The 21,132-nt window shown below is 41.3% G+C and overlaps 1 protein-coding gene across 6 annotated transcripts in view; it reads left to right on the top strand.

Moving 5' to 3' along the window:
* CEP85L (centrosomal protein 85L) overlaps nucleotides 1-21,132 on the top strand; it is a 131,304-nt gene that overhangs the window by 25,268 nt on the left and 84,904 nt on the right. For 2 of the 6 annotated variants that reach the window (XM_083497768.1, XM_083497767.1), the window contains exon 2: nucleotides 7,876-8,546. In XM_083497768.1, the coding sequence (XP_083353894.1) occupies nucleotides 7,876-8,546 (671 nt within the window). Of the gene's footprint in view, nucleotides 1-7,875; nucleotides 8,547-13,683; nucleotides 13,917-16,264; nucleotides 16,405-21,132 lie in introns of those variants that run through there. The other 4 variants (XM_083497770.1, XM_083497772.1, XM_083497769.1 and 1 more) reach the window with 4 other exon arrangements.

Genomic DNA, 21,132 nt, shown 5'->3' with positions numbered 1-21,132 from the left:
TAGTACATCACAACTGAATTTTGCTGGATTATGAACAATACCATTACGGTTTCTAATAACGTAATCCTTTACGTGTCAACTCAGAAGTAAGCTACTCAGTTACTCAGGTGAGCTTACTTCTGAATAAACATACACAGGACATAAACATACTTCTATACATCTGCCATATATGCCAGCAAAAACACTGAAACATCTGAAAGGAACTTTTGCTAATAATCATAGAACCTGCAGATTTATTTCGGCTTCATAATTTGTCAGCCATATGCAATCCTACACACAGTTGGAAGTAATTCCCATTGAGCTTAGTGGGACTTACTCCCGAGTAGATGTGCATTGGCTTACACTCTGTACTGCTTAAGTGCACTTTGACTGCTCTCTACTGTCAAATCAGCTTTAACAAGTAACAACCCGTTTTCATCTGAAGGTGGTTGAATAAGCAATACATAGACTTTCTAGAGGTGGAAACCAGGGGAGCTTAATTTATATTAGCCTTGCCGATATTATAATTGAGAGAGTGGGAGGATGGAATTTCTGCAGCTTATCTCTGGTGGTGGTTATCAGCTTGCATAGAGGCCTGTCCTTATCTTCCCTGCTGAGCAGATTACTAAGTGAAGAAAGGAAAAAAGAAGGAGCAGTTCCTGCCTGATCAAATACTCCCCCCCCCTTTTTTTTTGTTCATGCAGCTAGCAGCTTGTTGCAATACAGTGGTACCTCAATTTACGAACTTAATCTGTTCCGGAAATCTGTTCTTAAACCAAAACCGTTCTTAAACCAAGGCATGCTTTCCCTAATGAAGCCTCCTGCCGCCAGTGCCATTCCATCGTTCGGCTTCCATTCTTAGACCGAGGTAAAGTTCGCAAACCGGGACACTACTTCCGGTTTTGTGGAGTTCATAAACCGAATAGTTCATAAACAGGGCTATTCTTAAACTGAGGTACCACTGTATATGAAGTTCATAGCCAAAGATTATTGAAAACTTGATTTAAACTCTCTCCCCTTCTCTCTCTCTATATATACTATGACACACACACACAGAGTTTATTTGGCAATAAGGCTGACTGCAACCAGTCATGATTCACTTCCAGGTAATATGCTTAGGAGTAGTGTGTGAGAAAGAGAAGTTGGATCCCTTTTAGCACTTCCAAAACATATATAGCCACCCCTTCTGTGCTATTCCAAAATCCACATGACTGAGTGCCCCAAAAAAGTTCCTCTTGGCTACTTTTAGGCCTCATAAGAATAAATATAGCAGCCATAGCAAATGGAACAGGAGACAGCAGCATGTCAATAAAGATGTAAGAAAAATAACACAGTATGCCATGTAACAAACCTATCAAAACATATTAAAGTCTAGATAACTGAAGACCACTTGATGTACCTGCAATAAAACATAGAACAAACTGATAACTAGGATACTGTCCTGCTATGCTAATGAACACACGTGGCATATCCCTCACAAAATGTTTAGTGGTATGCGTACCCCTGTATCCCCCCAGAAAAAAAGCACTGGTGATATGTAATATGAAGTAAGTGCACATATTTATCTATCAAGCTAGCACTACCATTCCACTGACCCAACCAGGGGAGCTACTAGCTCAGCACAACCAAGGACTCAGAAGCCAAGCATGAGAGGAGCCCAGGTCTAGAGGAGGAAGAAGAATGGAAGGATTAAGAAGCAGTAAAATCATGCATCTCTGCTTCCTCGGGAGGGGGGGGGGGTCATTGATCTATTTGATACTTGCAAGCTCTCTCAAGTGTGGCAGCTGCTTGAAAACAACTCCATGTGGCAAAATGTGTGTATAAGCTAGCTCCCCATATGGTTCTCCTTAAATCGCAGCAATGCAAAGAGCAAAAAGAGGGGTTTGTGATGTTTTAACTAATGTCCCCAGAGCTACATGCACACAAATGGTTTTGCAAATGGAACTGCTGTCAAACAAGTGTTTTATACACAACAGTGAAACAATTTCACTTATAATACAATTTGTTCAACTGGCCATCCCAATAAAAATAGAGGCTCCTACCTTTTACACTACCTCACTAAAAGCAGTCATGAATATTAAAAAACACATTTTAAGTCATGATTTGCCACTCTTATCTCCTGCTTCCTGTTCAGGTCAACGCTGGTCCTGTACATTTTCTTGGTGACCTGCAAGAAAATCAGTGCAGTTTCGTTTCCTACAGTCCAAATACAGTGGTGCCTCGCAAGACGAAAAGAATCCGTTCTGTGATTCTCTTCGTCTAGCGGTTTATTCGTCTTGCGAAGCAAGCCCATTGACGGATTAGCGCTATTAGCGGCTTTTAGCGGCTTATCGGATCAGCTGATAAGCGGCTTAGCGGCTTAGAAAAAGGGGGGGAAGGGAAAAAAACCCGCAGGAACTCGCAAGACATTTTTGTCTTGCGAAGCAAGCCCATAGGAGATTCGTTTTGCGAAGCACCTCCAAAATGTCTAGCGAGTTTTCCGTCTTGCAAAGCATTCGTCTTGCGGGGCACCACTGTATGCTTGATCCTGTTTCTTCTGCCTTTAATGTCTCTCTTGCAGCTGCCTGGTCCAGCAGTATCCTTGGGGCCAATTCTTAACTTCAGTAAATTTCATATCAGAAGGCTTATTATTAGATCATATTTGGTTAGGTGAAGAAATATGCTGACCTGGCATAATATATGTGTCTTAACATATGCAAATTAGCAGCAACTGTAAATAATATTTTTTTCTAGGAATAACACTCCATTTTAGTTGATTTGCTTCAATAATGGTGCAATATATTAAGCTGGGTTTGAAGGGTAATTTAGGGTTATATTCACTGTAGTGCTAAGGAGACCACTACTTCAATGCAGGTATTTCCGATTGCCTGGCAGAATTATATTCCAGCCTTGCCTCCAGGCCTGTTCAGGGAGAGCATGGGCTCTCCTGACCCTCCAGGACAGATTTGGGGGAGTTGCAGTGGCACATGGGGGGAGGAAAGGTGGGGGACCTAATGTGCTGGCAGGAGCCATGTGCTGGCTTCGAATGTGGCCCTTTGCAAGCTCTGCAAAATACATGAACTCCTAAAGCTTGAAAGGGGAGATGCACACCTTATTTCTCCTACAATGATTTTGCAATAGGAAACTTGGTTGTGCAGTTTCTTTGGATCGGTTAGCTTAGTATCTGAGCTATAGACACTTCACACATTTTCTGCTTAACTTTGCAACAAATGTGATATTAAAAGACGGTTTCAAGCCTCCCACGAACAATGCAGTGAATTTTGAATTCCATCCACCTCTGCATTCCTGAGATAACTACAGAATATAATTGACATGATCGTTTGCTCCAAGATAGTACAGAGCAAGACAAAAATGTATGTTAACCAAGAAACACCTGCAGTGCAGATCCAAACTTGGATCCTTTAGTTCACAATCATCTCAGAAGATCAAAGAGATTATGGAACTTTTGGCTAAACTAGACTTTTTCATGATTGACAACATCCAGTTACCATTTTAATTTTTTTAATTTCATGGTTAGATATCACCAGATTTTATTTATGTATTATATTCAAAATACTGAATATGCAATATTTGACTCTGCTTCACTTGCTTAGGCCTAACGTGACTCTGTTATTTCTGCTATTCTTACCCATCCTTCCTCCTGATACAAGAGCTACCCACTTCCTTGGCTTTATGTTAGGCTGGAATTGACTTATTTATTACATATGAAAGCAATATAGAAATACAGTATAACACAGCCATTTAAAAGACAGCTATTAAATCCCCTGCTCACCCCAAATAGTTTGCTTAAACAAAAAGTTTTGCATCCTGAAGCAGATCAAGAGTAAGTGCAGCAGACTTGGGGGGGGGGGAGATTATGTTATGTCCTTGAACATATCTATTCTCTATTCACTTCCATTACTTTTCAATATTTTGATCTTGTGAAGAACTGTAAAGCATATTTCTAATAATTTTGTTGTTGTTGTTTTCCAGTTAGATTTATTGTGTGTGGCTTAAGAAACAGGAGATAATGAAGCCTCGGTTCTATAACCATGGCATGACTGTATTTTAAATTAACATACCATGGGGTAAATTTAATTTCTGCTCACAATCAAGGACAATACATAATTAACAATTTTGTGTTTGTGTCAATGGCGTGAACTGTTCCCTCTGCTCAGTCAAATCCAGAGTGCAGCAAAGCATACAGAATTCTATAATTTTGCTTTTCTGGGTCAGTTGCCTTCCATTGGTTGTATCCCAATTAAACTTGTCTAGGGACTGATACGCTTGCTGCTATTCAGTTTGTTTATTCTGCAGTTGCTTTAAGAAGACTGCAGGATTTATAAATGGAATTTCAAACTATAAATGTTGCACACTGTTTACCAAGAGTGCATCAGTCTTGGAGAAGCTGTAACTCAATGCAGTGTTTATCAGACACTTGTGAAACAGAAGAGAATGACAAATCAAGATAAGGGCCAATTTCTATAATGCCATTTGCCAACAAAGGAATTTCAAAGGAAAACTCCATTGTGAAATTATTGAATTAGAACTTATCAAGATGTTTATGTTTTGTCTTGAATCAAGAAAATGATTTCCTGTCCCATTACAGATATCATATGATTATGTTATCATCAGTTACTATTGTAGGGAATGGTCACTTTACAAGCCTCTCACAGACTTGCTTTTTCCATTTAACTAACATTTTACTGAAGTTTACACCTTCTTCCTTTACATACACACATCAACTGATGAAAATTCATCATATCAGAATAAATCTGCAACTTTTAAAAAGTAATACATTATGTTGTTTTCATTGCTACAGACTCAAACGCCACCTTTCAGTAAGTTATGAATCCTTTTTGGACATAACAGAAAACTATGGTTCAGCATTAAATGCACAAGCAGCAACTGGAAGCATTTGCTTCTAAATTGTTATATACAAATTAGGGTGAACTCTGGTTAGTCTGTTTTGTTAATAAGGTAGCTCATAAACCAGTTTGATTCTGAGTTGTTTGAACAAATCATAGTTTAAATTAGATGAAAATGTTTACTGAGTTTAGACATAGTGAAGAACTCTGTATAGTTGAAATATGAAAGCTTTCAATCTGTTTATTATAGTCAAGCTAGAGAATGAAAGGTGAGGGGGGATTGTGTATGCACATAGCAGCTACAGTGATGGTATATTTTCCACTAGTGCACACTTGTCTAGAACACCTGAAGATGCACAAGATGCACAAAATGTATCAAGGCATATACTCTTGTACTCAAGATACACAAAATGCAAATAATCTGCAATGTTATGTCTGAAAATTGTATTTTTACGCTTACCCCAAGTGGGGGGGGGGGACTGAGTCTTACATAACTGATGTTCTTGTTTCTTACAGATTTTGTAAGAATACTCCTTTTCTGTCTTGAATGATAGCTTGTTAATAAAATCTCTCAGACTTAATATGCTTAAGAAAAAAACCACCATAAGCTGACAATATGAGAGTGATTAATTGTCATTGCATCATATATTATACCACACGATTTCAGCAGTTGGTCTCTCAACTTCAACATAATCATGCTTCTATGTGGTGTGTATTAAGAACACAGAAATCCACAGTAAATGTAGCTTGTACTTTACAAATTATATATGTCTGCAGGTGTGCTGGTGATTAATAGGTTGACTAACTTTTTTTGAGAGAGGTGTATATCTAGTATTTATCAATGTTCCTGCTTTGGGCAAATACCAAACTTTGTATGTATCTAGACAGGTCTAGCATAGACCTGAAACAGGTCTAGCATAGTCTAGAAACCATATACTGTATTTTTCGCCCCATAGGGCGCACCGGCCTATAGGACTCACCTAGTTTTTTTGGGGGGGGGGAATAAAGGAATTTCCCCCCTTTATTTTCCCCCCAAAACCAGGTCGGGGAATCCAAACCAGGACGGGGAACAGCGGGATGGCGCGCTGCGCCTCCCTGCTGTCCCCCGAGCTTGTGGAGCTGCCCGATATCTGCACAAAGCCCGGGGCGCGCTGTGCAGTGCTCCCCAGGCTTCTGGGTCCAGGCAGCTCTCCGCAAAGCGGTGGGAGAGCTGCGCGACTTCGGGCAGCTCTCCCACCACTTGCGGAGAGCTTCCTGAAGCCTGGAGAGCGAGAGGGGTCGGTGCGCACCAACCCCTCTCGCTCTCCAGGCTTCAGTGAAAGCCTGCATTCACCCCATAGGATGCACACACATTTCCCCTTCATTTTTGGAGAGGAAAAAGTGCGTCCTATAGGGCGAAAAATACGGTATATTGTCTTATATTTGGTGCACTGATCTCTATTAATATGTTTACGAATCCAAGAGAGGTTAAAATTGAGTTAAAGTCCTGAGACAAAGATGTAAAACAAGTAGAAACTACTTGTATAAGGACAGCTTTACTTGTAATTTGCAGAAAAGACAAACTGTGTGGTGAGGGAGCCTATCTATGAGGGAAGCAGGGGTGGACTTTGGTCTTTCGAATTTCAGTGGCACCCTTTGAGAGGCCAAAATTTGGTGCCCCCCTGCCTCTTGCCTTCCATTCTGCATGTGCACTATGTCATAGATGTGATGCTGTGTGGTGACCCCCTCAGCTTGGCGCCCAGTGTGAGGAAATCAGTTGTGTTGCCCTAAATCCACCTCTGTGGGAAGCCATTTGTGGCCTGATTCTCATATTATCCTTGTGACTTGTGCTTTCTTTCTGGAAGAAAGATGGGGGAACTCAACACAAAGTTAGTTTATTGTGGGCCCAGTCGCAGTGCCACACCCCCACTCCAGGCAGTTGCTAAATGTAAGATGTAATTAATCAACTCAAGCAGACCATGACTGGATTAGAAATGACCACAACTTTATGGATTACAGATATAGGTGGATTTTTGGCTCAATTCCAGCCCCCCCCCTCGACAAAAAAACCCCAATTATTTAATCACATTGGGCAGGGATAGACTTCATGACACCCTCCATTTAGTGTGTACTGCGGTGCCCATCTCTCTTGTTGGCCATGCTAGTGGGGATTGAAGGGCGCTGCAATCCACATCATCACATCGAAGAGCACCACATTGCTACAGCTACAGAGCTACAGCTAGATACTGCATTTGCACAAGGAAGTGCAGTGGTGCCTCGCAAGACAAAAATAATCCGTTCCGCGAGTCTCGTCTAGCGGTTTTTTCGTCTTGCGAAGCAACCCTATTAGCGGCTTAGCGCTATTAGCGGATTAGCGGCTATTAAAGGCTTAGCGGCTAAAAGGCTATTAGCGGCTTAGAAAAAGGGGGGGGGCGAAAACTTGCAAGACGTTTTCGTCTTGCGAAGCAAGCCCATAGGGAAAATCGTCTTGCGAAGCAGCTCAAAAACGGAAAACCCTTTCGTCTAGCGGGTTTTCCATCTTGCGAGGCATTCATCTTGCGGGGCACCACTGTGCCATGTGATCTTTCTGAACAAAAGGCCTTCAGATACAGCCATTACCACCATATCATAGAATTGTTGGAAAGGACACTGAGGATCACCTGGTCAGCCCCCTGCAATGCAGGAATATGCAGCTGCCCCATGCGGGGATCAAACCTGCAACCTTGGCATTATCAGCACCATGTTCTAACCAACTGAGCTATCCAGGTTAAGTATTTAAGTGCTTACGTTCTTTTCATTTCTTGGCAGCCTCCATGCCTTATCATGCCCTGTGTAAAGTATCTCCAATAGGGTTTCGTCCAGTATTAACCAAACCAGAAAGATTACTTCTTCCCTTTTACCCATTGTGGTTGAACTAGCTCAACTCAACAACCAGTGTGTTATTGTACTCAAAACTGCCTTCTGAGTGGGACCACGCTATCGTTACAAAGTTCACCCGTTGGTGACCATGCTATCAAGCCTCTCTGTTGACCTGGAACTTGTTTTCTTTCTCTCCTCCTAATGATCTCAGACGCACGGGGTCCGGCCCTCTGCACGTGCTCAGAAGCCCTATCGCATGTGCTCCCGGATCCACGTTCCCGGGCTGCCTCCTGCTACTTTCCAAGAAACAGCCCTCTCCCCTCCCTCCTCTCCCGCTTCTCCAGTTACCCCTGGCGGGCTCCGTGCTGCCTGCCGCCTCCTCCCGCTTCTGCTGCCAACTCCCCTCTCTTCAGAGAGTAGCGGCAGCATCTGCTGAGTTCCCGCCTCTGTCCCCGCCCGGCACCGAGCAGCAGCAGCAGCAGCAGGAGGCGGAGGAAGAAAAGAGACGGGAAGCTGCAGTGTGTGGGCAGCAGCAGCAGCAGCAGCAGCAGCAGCAGAGAAGGAAGGAGGCGAGTTTTGTCCTTTCCGCTGCTAGTCCTGCGAAGGAACTGGCCGGCAGCAACCATGGCCTCGGGTCCTCGCAGGCCAGAGGCGGGCTGCCAAGCGCGAAGGGCAGGAGCAGCGGCGGCGGCGGGCCGACAATGAGCGACCAGCAGCAGCTGCCCCTTCCAGCCTCTGCCGTCCAGGCCGCGCGCGGGCGCGGGTCTCCGTGCGGACCCCCGGAGCTTCTCCTCCTCGACGGCCCTCTCTCCGCCCGCGGAGGCCCCGCCATGTGGGGGAGGCTCCTCTCCGAGTTGGGCCAAAACGGCGACTACAGAGCAGGTAGCGTCGGGGGGAGGCCGGTCCCATCTCTTCGGGCAGCAAACGTGTGAACGCGAACCGGGTTTGGGTTGTGTAGCGCCTCCACAAAGCCTGTCCCTCTCTCTCCCCGCCCCACTCGCTTGTTTCAGTTTCCAGGCCAGATTTCTCCCCTCGGTTTTGGCGCTCTCGGTGAGGGTCTCTTCTCTCCTCAGTTTGTGCCTGGCTTCTTCCCCTTTCCCTACAGTTGCTTCAGATGTTCGTTAACGCGCGTCGCCATCTGGTTTCGTGATTTGGGAGGAGGAGAAGGGGCGGGTGTCGGGCAGAGTTGCGGAGAGAGGAGCGGAGGAAGAAGAAGAAGGTCACTGCAACAAATCCGCCCGCCCGGCGATGCAGATTGCAGCCCAGCCTGGGTGGGAAAGGAAGCGGGGCGCCGCCGCCGCTTCAGGGAGCCATTAAAGCCGGGGAAAGCAATGCAATTAGTTACTACGCGGCTATATTTAGCGCTTTCTCCGCTAATCACCCTTAAACCTGGCAGGATTGGTGAACGCGGCTTAATCCAAAGAGGAAAAGAAAAGCAACCCCCTGCGGGAAACAAACTAAACAAAATCACCACACTTGCTTTTTTCTTTGGAAGTTCCCAGATACGGGGGGTGGGGAGAAGACCCTAGTGCTGCCCGGTTTTGCACATGGCCCTGCAATAAATGTGTGCTTGTCTCGTCTCCCAGTCATGGAGCCCAGTTTCCTCAGAGAGACACTGTATGCTCTGCTTCCGGGAAGTAGTGATAACTCAGGGTTAGGGCTTTATTTTGGAAGGAAAGCTTTAAAGCTCAGTAGTGCTGTTAAAACCGGATACATCTCTGTCGAGGCTTCCAATGTGATGCTGCTGTTGAAATGGGTAGGTTAAAACGGGTGGAATTCAGTTGGGCCTGTGTAGCTCGCATGTCCTTGATAAATTAATTAAGCCATACAGTTATCTCTATAATTAAACCATGCAAGATAGGATTAGGTTGAATATTCTTGCACTGATGGCCCCAAACTAGGTAGTGTTTTAGTCATCAGCTCCTGTTACTGATACTGTACTGAATACTGTAGTTCTCTTGCAGTGCATGAGAACAAACTGTACTTGTCTGCACAGCACTTTAGAATAAATTACCATTCTTTGGTAACACTATGAATTACTGAACTGTTTGTTACATGTGAGGAGTGGCTTATAGCTTTAAGTTGTCAGCTGTTCTGGGGGAGAACTATTAAGTAGACTGTGCAGATTCTGTTGTTTACTGTGCATACCGTTCATTTGCTAACTTTTTAATTAATGATCAGGGCTTGCTGTACATAAATAATTTCCTATTCCTTAATCCATCCAGAAATTGAAGCAATGATTAAAATTGGCAGTTCCAGAAACAAATCCAGAATTTGTGACTGGTTTACTAAAATAATTGTATATGACTCAAGTATGAACCAACCCTGCTGGTTCGCTAGAAGATATCTCTACCTTATTCTCCTAGTCTAGGATAAACACAGCACTGATTCCCCCCACCCCACCCCTGGGCACTGTTGGTACAAGACTTACAGCTGCCTATTCAGTTCTGTGTGTATTCTGTTTGCTGTAAAGTGAAAGGAAAATAGGAATCTACCTTACAGCATGTCAGTGCTTTGGTCCATCTTGCTCATTATTGTTGACACTAACTGGCAAGGCTAGGCTCTCCAGGGTTTTAGACAGGGGTCTTTGCCAACCATGTTTGGAGATGCCAGTGACTGAACCCGAGACCTTTTGCCTGTAATGAATGTGCTTTACTACAGAGCTTGAGGGCATTTTTTAAATTTTTACAATTAGCTTTAAATTTATTTGCATCATACACACATTTGCAAAGTATGCTTCGCTTTTAAAATATTGTTCGCTTGCACTGTATCTATGGTAAAATGAAGCAATAGTATGTGCTTTAAACAATAGGGTTGTAATATCTAAAAAGAACACACCTGCCATACTGTAAGTATTTTTTATGGCTTTTCACGTGTTATACAGTATTACTAAGGAGAGTGGGTGAGGGGTGAACCCACTGTCCAAAAACAACAACAGTTACCCATTTCTATAAGAAAATGCATAGAAAAACAAGTGGGGAAAATAAACAACTTCCAAGTCTTTCAGAACAACCAGCAGATCTTCCTGAAAGTAAAAGGATAGAAGCTTGTGAGAAATGCACACATGTGATTAAGAATTGACAGGTGCTTCCCAGCATGTCCTACTGTTACATCAATTTGTTTGTATACTTAGTTTGCTAGGCTAATACAGAAGTGAATAATAAAATAGATTGATTTAAAAGAATGTTGCTGGTTATAATAGTATCCTGCTGCTGGACAAAATGTGACACCCTTATTGTCAAACCTGGAAATCTTTGTACCATTATGTTTTTTTCATTTCAGTTTAGTATGTTTACTAAAATCTATACCATCCACTTGAAGCAGCGATTATGCCTGCCAAGTGCTAGAATATTAGGGCTGCTTTTGAATGTACCATTATTGACTTTGATACTGTAGTTTGATTGGTTGAAGCCTCTGAATGGAACCATTATCTGACCCAATATGAGATTAGTTCTGATTGCACAATAGTTTGGTAATAAAGTCATATCCATGGTGAATATTTTTGATTGTTCTTGTGGTGAATAGTTCCTCACAAGAACACTACAATTATTCATTATTCAATATTTTTATCAGGACAGTTGGGTTGCAAAGTAAATGTGAATTCTAATTATTTAAATAAATCATGTGCAAAGTTCCGTAGAGAACATGGATTAATTGATAGCTCTAATCCAGCAAGAGGTTTCATTGTGCAGGTTACTCTTTGCATGAATAAGAGGCTGTTCTGGGATGCAGAATCCCCCTCACTCATAATGACTTTGTACAGAAACTTTATAAGAAGACCACAGAGTATTGCACTTGTTTATCTGAATGTGTAGGTGATCAAGAATAAATATTTTAAACAGCTGTTTCAGGTGTGGCACTTGTGAAGATAAGATTGATAATAATAAGCTATTTATGGACCCAAACATTCATATTGCTTCATTTTATATCTATCTGCCTCTCTATTATGGGACTATCCTCAATAAAACAAAATGACTGTGAAGCATTATATAATTAATTGAGGCAAAGAGCATTCATGGGTAATTTCAGACCCAGGTGGTGTTTTTGTTTTTTGTTTGTAGGATAGCTAGTTGTTAACCAAATTCTGAAGGAGATTCAAATGTCTGTTTTTGAGGCTGAATGGCTTCTTTTGCTGAGACTTCTCTTTTTCCTAGCATCTGAAACCTTCATGTTTGGTTACTTAGAAAATGTAGTTCCAGAACATGCATTGTTCATACAATTTGTGCATGGCATGTGGTTGCATAGCACTCACCAGTCCCACTGGATGTTACTAAATAATAATGAATGACACAACCCCTTCCTGCTTGTGCTATTTTGTGATATTTCAAAACAAACTTCATTAAATCTGTCTTCTCTAGAGCAATATGCAGTTTTTAAAAAATAAAAAAGTGGTAAACATGAGCAGCCCTCATGCCCCACAGTAATGTCCTGCATGGTGTAGTAGTGGTTACGAACGATAGACTCGTAATCTGGTGAACCAGGTTCGTGTCTCCGCTCCTCCACATGCAGCTGCTGGGTGGCCTTGGGCTAGTCACACTTCTCTGAAGTCTTTCAGCCTCACTCACCTCACAGAGTGTTTGTTGTCGGGGAGGAAGGGAAAGGAAATTGTTAGCCACTTTGAGACTCCTTAAAAGTGAAAGGCAGGATATCAAATCCAAACTCTTCTTTTTCTTTTTGTGATCCTTTTAATGGATGTATTATTATTATTATTAATAATAATAATAATAATAATAATAAAAATAATAATAGAATACTCCATGGTCTCTTTCTCACTCCAACACAAATTCCCAATGGCATTTGGTTTTGTGAAGACAAACCAAAAATCCTGATGTCCGGGCAGTCTCCTCACAACAAGGCTGGACTGCTGATTAGTGTTTTGTTTTTACTTTTACATTTATAACCTACATTTTCTCCAGGCGCTCAGTGAGTTCCCCTCTACCATGCAAGTCATGTGATGTGTGAAGTAAGAGCTATTTTTCACAATGGCATTAGAGAAAGTGCCACATATCTGTGGCATGTAAATTGGTGTGCAGCCCCATGGGTGTATGAATAGAGTCCAACGTCTGAGTGTAAGGAGACCATAAAGTCAAGCTTTGATGTGCATAGCAAGGAGGCCTCAAATAAAAATACCCCGCAAAGTAGCATTCCCCAGAATGGCACCCCCCCCCATCAGGCATAGGCAAACTCCAGCCCTCTGGACTACAATGGGACTATAATTCCCATCATCCCTGACCACTGGTCCTGTTAGCTAGGGATGATGGGAATTATAGTCCCATTGTAGTCCGGAGGACCGGAGTTTGCCCATGCCTGCCCTAGATATTGCTGGGCTGCAACTCTCATCATCCCTGACCATTGGCCATGCTGGTGCACTTATTGGGATTTTTATTCCAAAATATTGGGAGGGCAACGTCAGGAAAAGCTACTGCAAAGCCATTAATACCTGAATATGCACAGTGCAACAATTGTAGCATGCTTGATAATTTAGAAAATGCAGCCAAGTACTATACATGTTTTTGTGCTTTTTGGCTTTCAAAACTTTAGCGGGGAATCTTGAAGAAGGGCCATACTTTAGTAGTGGAATTTTGCTTTGCACATATTCAGTCCCTGGCCTCTTCAGGTATTCCTGTGAATGTCCCCAGTCTGAAACTTCAGACAGCAGCTATTAGTTAATATAGACCACATTGAGCTATATTGACAATTCATCTGTCTCAGTATAAGGCATCTTACTATGATTCCAAGCTGGATAATTAATAGTAGAGTGATATTTTGTTCCTTGATCCACTAACTAACTTGAAGGCAAGCTTTAGGCTGTTATTTCTTGTCTAATAATAATTTCCTGAGACATGGTCTTCTTAATATAGGACAAATCTGAGCAAGGTAGGTTTTCTTGCTAAATGTTAGCCTCAGGTGGTATGAGAGTGATCAGCCTCATAGGCAATGTCACAATTGAATTTTAAACCAGTGTGAGATCACAATCTTATTATGAGCTTTGAGGGGGGTCTCCTGAATTGGTTGGTTTTGTTAAAACATGAAACAAATGTTGAATTCATACTATAGGTGAAGAACCGGCTAGGATAACCTAAGCTCTCTTTGCCTTTTAGGTGTGGGATGGGTTGGGGTGGGGAGGGGAGAAAGATCAAGTAGTTTTATATCTGTTTGGATATAAACAGTAATTGGAGCCCTGAAGATGAGAACGCAATGGTGGTACTTGCCTCCAAGAATGCGGGTGTGTCCTTGAAAGGGGAAGTAATGGTGAGTTTCTGAATTGTCTGTGTAGTGGCACTGGCATGCCTAGAGCCTTCCGGGATGAACTCAGTAGGCTGTACTGCCTTTTCTCTCTTTTTGGTTTGTGTGACCTTGATTTTCAAGGCTTATATAGCACCTCTGCCTTTTGTTAGCAGCTCCCTTCCTGTTCTTCCTATATCTTACCTTCCTATTTGTTTCACTTCCATTGTAATATGGAGTTACTGTGATGTCCCTTTGTGAGATGGCTTTTCTGCCTTTACATTTGACCTTTTTAATTTCTTTTGGGGATTGTGCTCTCGGGCATGCTGTAACAAATATGCATGGGTGCGCAATTGGATAATGAACAAGCAAGAGAGAAAATAAATCTCACAACAGATGGAGGCTCACGTGAAGCACCACCTTTTGTACCAAGGAATAGCATAAAGGGAGGGAACAAGAATACAGCTGGCTCTATTCTCACCTAACTGTTATAATTAATGGGTGGTTTCTGAAGTTTATGTGAAATTGCAGTCTTCACTCAGTTGGTTATGTTACAGTAAGGAGCAGATGAAGAGATTTCATAATCCATAATCCAGAACTATAAAAAAGGTAAACAAGCATTCTTAAAATGTTTATTGCAAATTTAAATCAGGATTGTTATGAAATAGTAATGAATGAAGAGGACATTCATTATGCAGTGTGAACCAACAAAGACTATGCTCTTCCCATTTGCATGCCACTTATTTGGCAATGGAAGTTACTCTTAAGAGTCTATCAAGACTAAGCATTTATTTATGCATACTCATTGATAATATTAAGTTTAATATACACATTTTTCATATTCTGTGCACAGTAGTAAACCAGTTGAGCAGATGAGAAATCTCTGTAATTGCTTGGGAGTCCTGAAGATCCTAAAATGGTTTAATGTGTGTGGCAGATGTCTTAACAGCTATTGTTGAAGAAACCCCATTTGTTGCTGATAAGCTATAATAGGAGGAAGGCTGCTTCTACACTTGTCTCCAGTATCAACTGTTCTGCCTCTTCCACATAACTTTAGAATCCTATCTTTGGTTTGTAACCTGAGTTTCAGGAGCTTACAAGCTATTTGTTAATTCCAGTGGTATCCTTTACCGTACAACTTTACATATGAAAACATTTTCATTCTTATAAAAGGTCTATATTCCGTGTTCTGAAAACTTATGTGAGCAACTAAGTCCCACTCTGAAAGCTTCTGCTCCTCTTTTGCACAGTTTGTTTGAGCTCAGCTGTAGGCAATATTGTGAACTTTCCCCATATAATTGTGACTAGGATTGGGGTGCTGCTGCGTGTACTTTGCAAAATGTGTACTGTCTTGTTGTTGCTTACTTTTTGAACAAGTGAAGCTTCGTTGCTCAGAAACAAAAATAAAAACATACTATTGAAGAACAAACTTTAAATTGCACTTAAGCCCAATTCAGTATGTTTTCCTTTATCTTAACTAGTGCACAATTACAGGAATAGTCCTCATGCATCCATGATTAGGAACTTCTGGCTAGCCACAGGATAGTCACATTGGATTCATTATGGCCACATAAGCATCTGCTTATATTTGTAATTAGGACTAGAAGAAATGCAGAAGTAGATGTTGAACAGTGTCTAGGTCACTGTAAATGTTTCTGTTCTCTTGGTTGCAGTCCAAGTATGAGAATTTCAGTGAGTCAAAGGGATTGGTAATTTATGACTAGGATTTTCATAAATTGAGTTTTCTGAAACTTTTACCGATAATTGCCTACAGGAAGTGTTGTGTCTGTTCATGCAACGTGTCTTTATCTCTCTTTGGGCAATCTTTGTATGAAGGTGAATAGGCCAAGGACTGCTTGCATATAGTTTCTTTGTTGAGATTTAGGTGAAAGGATTGTTCCATGAATGTGAGAAACATTTAACAGAAATTTGCTCTTTGATTATTTCCAAGCTTCCAGTTGCCAAGCAGCAAGCATTCTTAGCCTTCAGAAGAACATTGTTACAGAGTTGGGGGCGGGGGAATCATTTTGTTTACAGTACTGTATACCTAACTTCACACTATGATTCCCCTGCACGATGTGGAAGGCTGTGCTTTTTAATTTGTGGTACTGTACTGGGTCAGCTTTTCTGGTTCAATCTATTTGTTTGAGGAGAAATGAATGGCTGCTATGTAGTGACATATGCACTCTGAAATTTCTGTTACATGATCTGAGAATGACAACAGAATACATTTTAAACAGAATTTTCTGACACTTGTAGTTGCAAACACTTTGGTTTCTGTTTTTTTTTAAGTAAGCTTGGGCTAAATAGAAAATGATACTTACATTTGTTGAACATGCAAGATTACTACATTTTAAATTTTATTTTTGTTTCAGGGTTCAGCTCCCTGTTAAGTACATGGCTGAGCAGGGTGGCCCTGAGAGAATCACTGTCTTGCAGCTTCAGGTTCCTACTTGTAAAATGGGAGTAATAGTGACCATTCTGCAAAAGATGTCAGAAGAATATAGTGATGAAGGTAGTTCAATTTGTTTCCTCTTCTAAGCTTATATATATAAGCTGGGATCCTTTGGGAGGAAGTGTGGAAAAGAGATTTAATAAATAAAATACCTATAAACATATAAAGTGTGTGTGTGGGGGGGGGGGAATCAAACTTCTTTGCTTCTCCCATAGGGGAGCATGAGTGGACAAGGGAGACCAGTCTCTATAGAAATTAATGTAGCTTCAGAAATAGCATTGCAGCCTGCAGAAAAAACCCTTCTTGTTCTCATATATTACCTGCGGAAAACCTATGTTTGAAATTGACAGTAAAAATTAAATTAAAGAAGGCTGCAGTACTAATGTTGGTACTTGGGACTTGTCCTTAACACATAAGGATTCAATAAAATAGTTTTATAAAAACAATTTCATCGTATCAGAAATATGGCCTGGAATAGCAGGGATGTGGCTCTGTAATAAAGGGTTTGAAATAAAAATGAAACTCGAGTTGTACACATCATATAGTATTTTTATTTACTGCCGCCTGCTCCACAGTAGGCCATGGTGCTCAAGCTTTGGGTTTGTCTGGCAGGAATCAGGAGTGCATCTTTGTCAATCTTACCTTGCTTTCTACACCACATTTCTGCAAGTTGCTTAGTGTTATACTGAAAGACGGGGGTTGTTCTGCATGTCTTTCTTCCTTACCAAAAGGAAGCTTTGTGTGCCTCTGTAGGCAATGGAAACTGACAGCGGTGGCTAGGCAGTGTGATGTATAGGAAGAGACTGATGCTGAGCAATGACTGGAAGGAGCAATCGCTCCACCGGTTAGTAGCATGGAGCTTCCTTCCTCTTGGCCACTGATTGACCCATTGTACTACTGCTGTGTTTGCTTCTGTTGGAAACTGATGTGTCTTACATATACTGGTTGTCTAAACTTCAGCTGCATCCCCATGAACAAAGGTGCAAACATTTCCCCTTTTTGTCACTGGCTAGAGGACCTTGTCAAGTGAAGTCATGAAGGGCTATCTCAAAGAGTCCTTTGCTGAATTTCCCCATAATTACCTTGTACATAAGTACATAAATCCTCTCCCTCTTGCCTTAAGTTTTCTTTCACTGTTAATTTAAAGGGCTACTTAAATATTACACGATATTACACAGATAACAGTTTAACTCCCTGTTGCCCAGTTCGTATATTATTGCACAGTGTAGCTGCTGAAAAAACTATTCATAACACATAGAAGGTTGGATCACATGTACTTGTTTTTGTCACATTACTTTGGCAGTGGGTGGGTGCAGTTGGAGAGGGAAATGGCAATGTGACTTTGGTGATACTGCCTTCCCTTACTTAATGAAGCAGTATTGACCCTACCCAGCCCTGATTGTATGGATATCTTGCTAGCTACTGTACATCTTCCTATTACTCAGTAAATCAAGCATCTTCCTGCCCCTGCTTACCAAAATTTCCAAGATCAGCTTTCTTACTTCAAGTTCATGGTACAGTCGTACCTTGTTTGTTGAAAGGAATCCATTCCGGAAGTCCGTCCGACTTCCGAAAACGTTTGACAACCAAGGTGTGGCTTCCGATTGGCTGCAGGAGCTTCCTGCACTCAATCAGAAGCAGTGTCAGATGTTTGGGTTCCAAATAATGTTCATAACCCGGAACACTCACTTCTAGGTTTGCGGCGTTCGAGAGCCAAAATGTCCAAGTCGCAAGGTGTTCGGGATCCAAGGTACGGCTGTATAGCAAATTTTTTTAAAAAAAATCATTGGAAATTTGGCAGCATGAAATGCTATTTTTAATGACAATGTAAAATGCATTTTTGTGCAACAAACAACGTTTAGTTTCCAAGTGGTTGCAGGAATATGACAACACATATCCCTGTCATTCCACCCTAAGGCCTGGCTGTTACAGACCTGCACCTCTGCTTTACTGTGTGGCCAAGCCCTGCCTTACGTTCTGCAGTCCTTTCGTTATGCAGAGCAGGCTCGACTGTTGTTAGTTACATTTCTCTTTTTTTAAAAAAAATTTTTTGGTGTTTGCTGCATAACTCATGAGAGGGACTGTATTTTGATTATAAGCATTAAAATTGTTTGCAAACCAATGAAAACAGCTTAGAATAAAGCAGTGTAAATCTACTATTCTCTGGCTGTTTTTTAAAAATGAAATCTCCCCACATGGAATAATTTGGTTGAACAGAGAGTGTAAAAGAGGAATAGTTACTATAGGTGAAGAGTGCATTGGTTAGGAGGATGGGGAGGTGAGCCAGCAATAGAAGGCATGAGCTAATGCATTGCATTTGCGTGCCAAAGTAGAAATAAGAAACATCTGTAGCTCAGTTTTCTGTTTCTGCTGTGTATTAACAGACTTTATAGGAGCAAAATAGCTAATCGGCAGGGCTGTACAACTCAGCTCTAAACTCCTCTTGTCCAATTTTTTCATACTAGGATTTGGTTCTGCAAGTGGAATAGGTAGAATAAATGAGCTTTGCACAGTTCATACAATTTGTACAACGTCACATATGGTTTCTGTGAGGAATTTTTGTCTTCCAGAATTTGGAATGTTTTATTCAGTTTGTCTGTGTATAAAGGAAGAAGCTGGATTTTAAGGCCAAGAAAATGTGATTTTGCCATGAGAAATAGCCGCTGGTTGCACTTAGCAAATGGACCTTTCTCTGATTACTGGAATTCCTATTAAAGGAATAATGGTCATTCCCTTTTTTATATTCCCGGCCTGCTCAGGTAATATGTAGGCTAGAGACTTGCAACATGAAAATGAAAACAGATTCTTAGGATTGTGTGCAAAGGAATACATTTTAGTTGCCATATTCCGTGCAATTTGAGTCATGCAGGTTTCCAAAGTCCCGGATTAAAATGAAATCTACAAAGGCCCTGAAAGTTCATTAGTTGATATCTATGCTGGTTTTATGTGTTACACAAATGCACTTGAATGAAAACATGAGCTTTAAGAGCTTATCATTGTGCTAAAGTAGATTGTTTATAGGCTGTCTTTGTCTCACTTGTGTCACTCTAATTACAGTTGAAGCCCTCTAGGGCTGTAACTTACTATGCAGCAACCATGTGCCACTACGGAAATGATGACGACTGCTTGTTGCAAGTGCTGAGTAAAAAGTTCAAAGAGAAACTTTTGCTTACCTTCCTCTTCCTTCCATTCTTGCATGCATCAATGTGTATATACCTACACAGCTCTGTCTGGTTCTCAGAATACCCCTGTGCTCTTTGAGCAATGCTCTCTCTTGCTTACATTGAATATCATTAATTTAGTGAAGTCCCATTTTATGTATTTATATGTTTTGGAAATTGTTGTGGCCTACTGCTGATCCATTGAAGATAAGTAATTGTCTCGTAAAAAAGTATAAGTCAGCTATTTCACCAGCTGTTAGAGACAACTACAGCTATGAATTAAGAATTACAGTATAAGATGCAGTCAGTGCAGAAGTTATTTACAAGTAGAACAGTAAATTACCGTAATACTACCTATAGTATATACTATATAGTATATAATATAGTATATACTCCTGCCAACCTAGCAGTTCGAAAGCATGCCCCCAAAAGGTACATGTAGATAAATAGGTACTGCTTCGGCGGGAAGGTAAACAGCCTTTCCGTGCGCTGCTCTGGTTTTGGCGTTCGGTTGTGCCAGAAGCAGCTTAGTCATGCTGGCCACATGACCCAGAAAAACTGCCTGCGGACAAATGCCGACTCCCTCGGCCTGTAAAGCAAGATGAGCACCACAACCCCAGAGTCATCTGCGACTGGACGTAAGTGTCAGGGGTCCTTTACCTTTTTTAATAGTTCTCATACTATAAATACTACCCTAATGGAGTTGTTATTCCAGTCCTCAAATCTGGAAGATGGAAATCCAAGGTTTATATTCTTACATCTTGTCTGCGACCTATATATTCTTATTTCCTCCCCTTACATCATTTCGATCTTCTACAGGCAGGACATTGAAGGATTTTATAGTGCTTAACTGTGACAGTGGAGTATACACGCATTATGCACTCTTGGTAGTTCCACTGCCCTCAAGTTCTGAGTGGTGGTGTTCCAGGAGAGAGCATTCTCTTTGTCAGCCCTTAAGCTATGGAATTTCCTTCCCAATGAGGTGTGTCTGTTACCTTTAATAAGTAGTTTTTGTCCTATGTTGAATTTACCCTGGTCTTTGACACCCGAGGTCTGTATTTCAAGACCCGACCTATTAGTTTAACTATCATTTGTTTTAAATTATTTCAATATTTTATTTTTAAATTGTTGTTACCCATCTTGAGACTTCATGGCAAAGAGCCGCTGATGTTGAATAATAATAATTAATAATAATACATTTTGTAAGTCTACAGTATTCAAGGCATCAATAAAATTTAAAGAGGCAATCTTTTGCGTGACTCTCTTCTCTGCTGCTGTGTGTCTAAAATTTTACCAGATTTTGCATTATGTTTAGTTGCATAAAATCCATAGATTCTGCTATAATTAAGTGTAGCTGCTGCCTCAAAGCAGTCTCCGTGCCATCATTGTACTACACTTGCTGGTAAAAAAAGTATTGCTTCCCTATTTTGATTTAATAAAATCTAAGGAAATAATACAATTCCTTGGTAATCACAGAGTCCATTTTACATGCAACTAAAATTGTAGTAATTTCCTGATCCTTTAAGAAAAATGGGAACCTGCCCATTTCAAGCCTTGGCACAGGTTGCATGATTTGCTCCAATGTCTCCTGTCATCCATATGTATTGCTCTACTATTCCCCTGCTCC

This window comes from Podarcis liolepis (assembly GCF_965112155.1).
Source record: "Podarcis liolepis genome assembly, chromosome: 3".
NCBI lineage: Eukaryota > Metazoa > Chordata > Lepidosauria > Squamata > Lacertidae > Podarcis > Podarcis liolepis.
The sequence above is the reverse complement of the archived record's forward strand: the minus strand, read 5'-3'. Positions and strand labels throughout refer to the sequence as shown.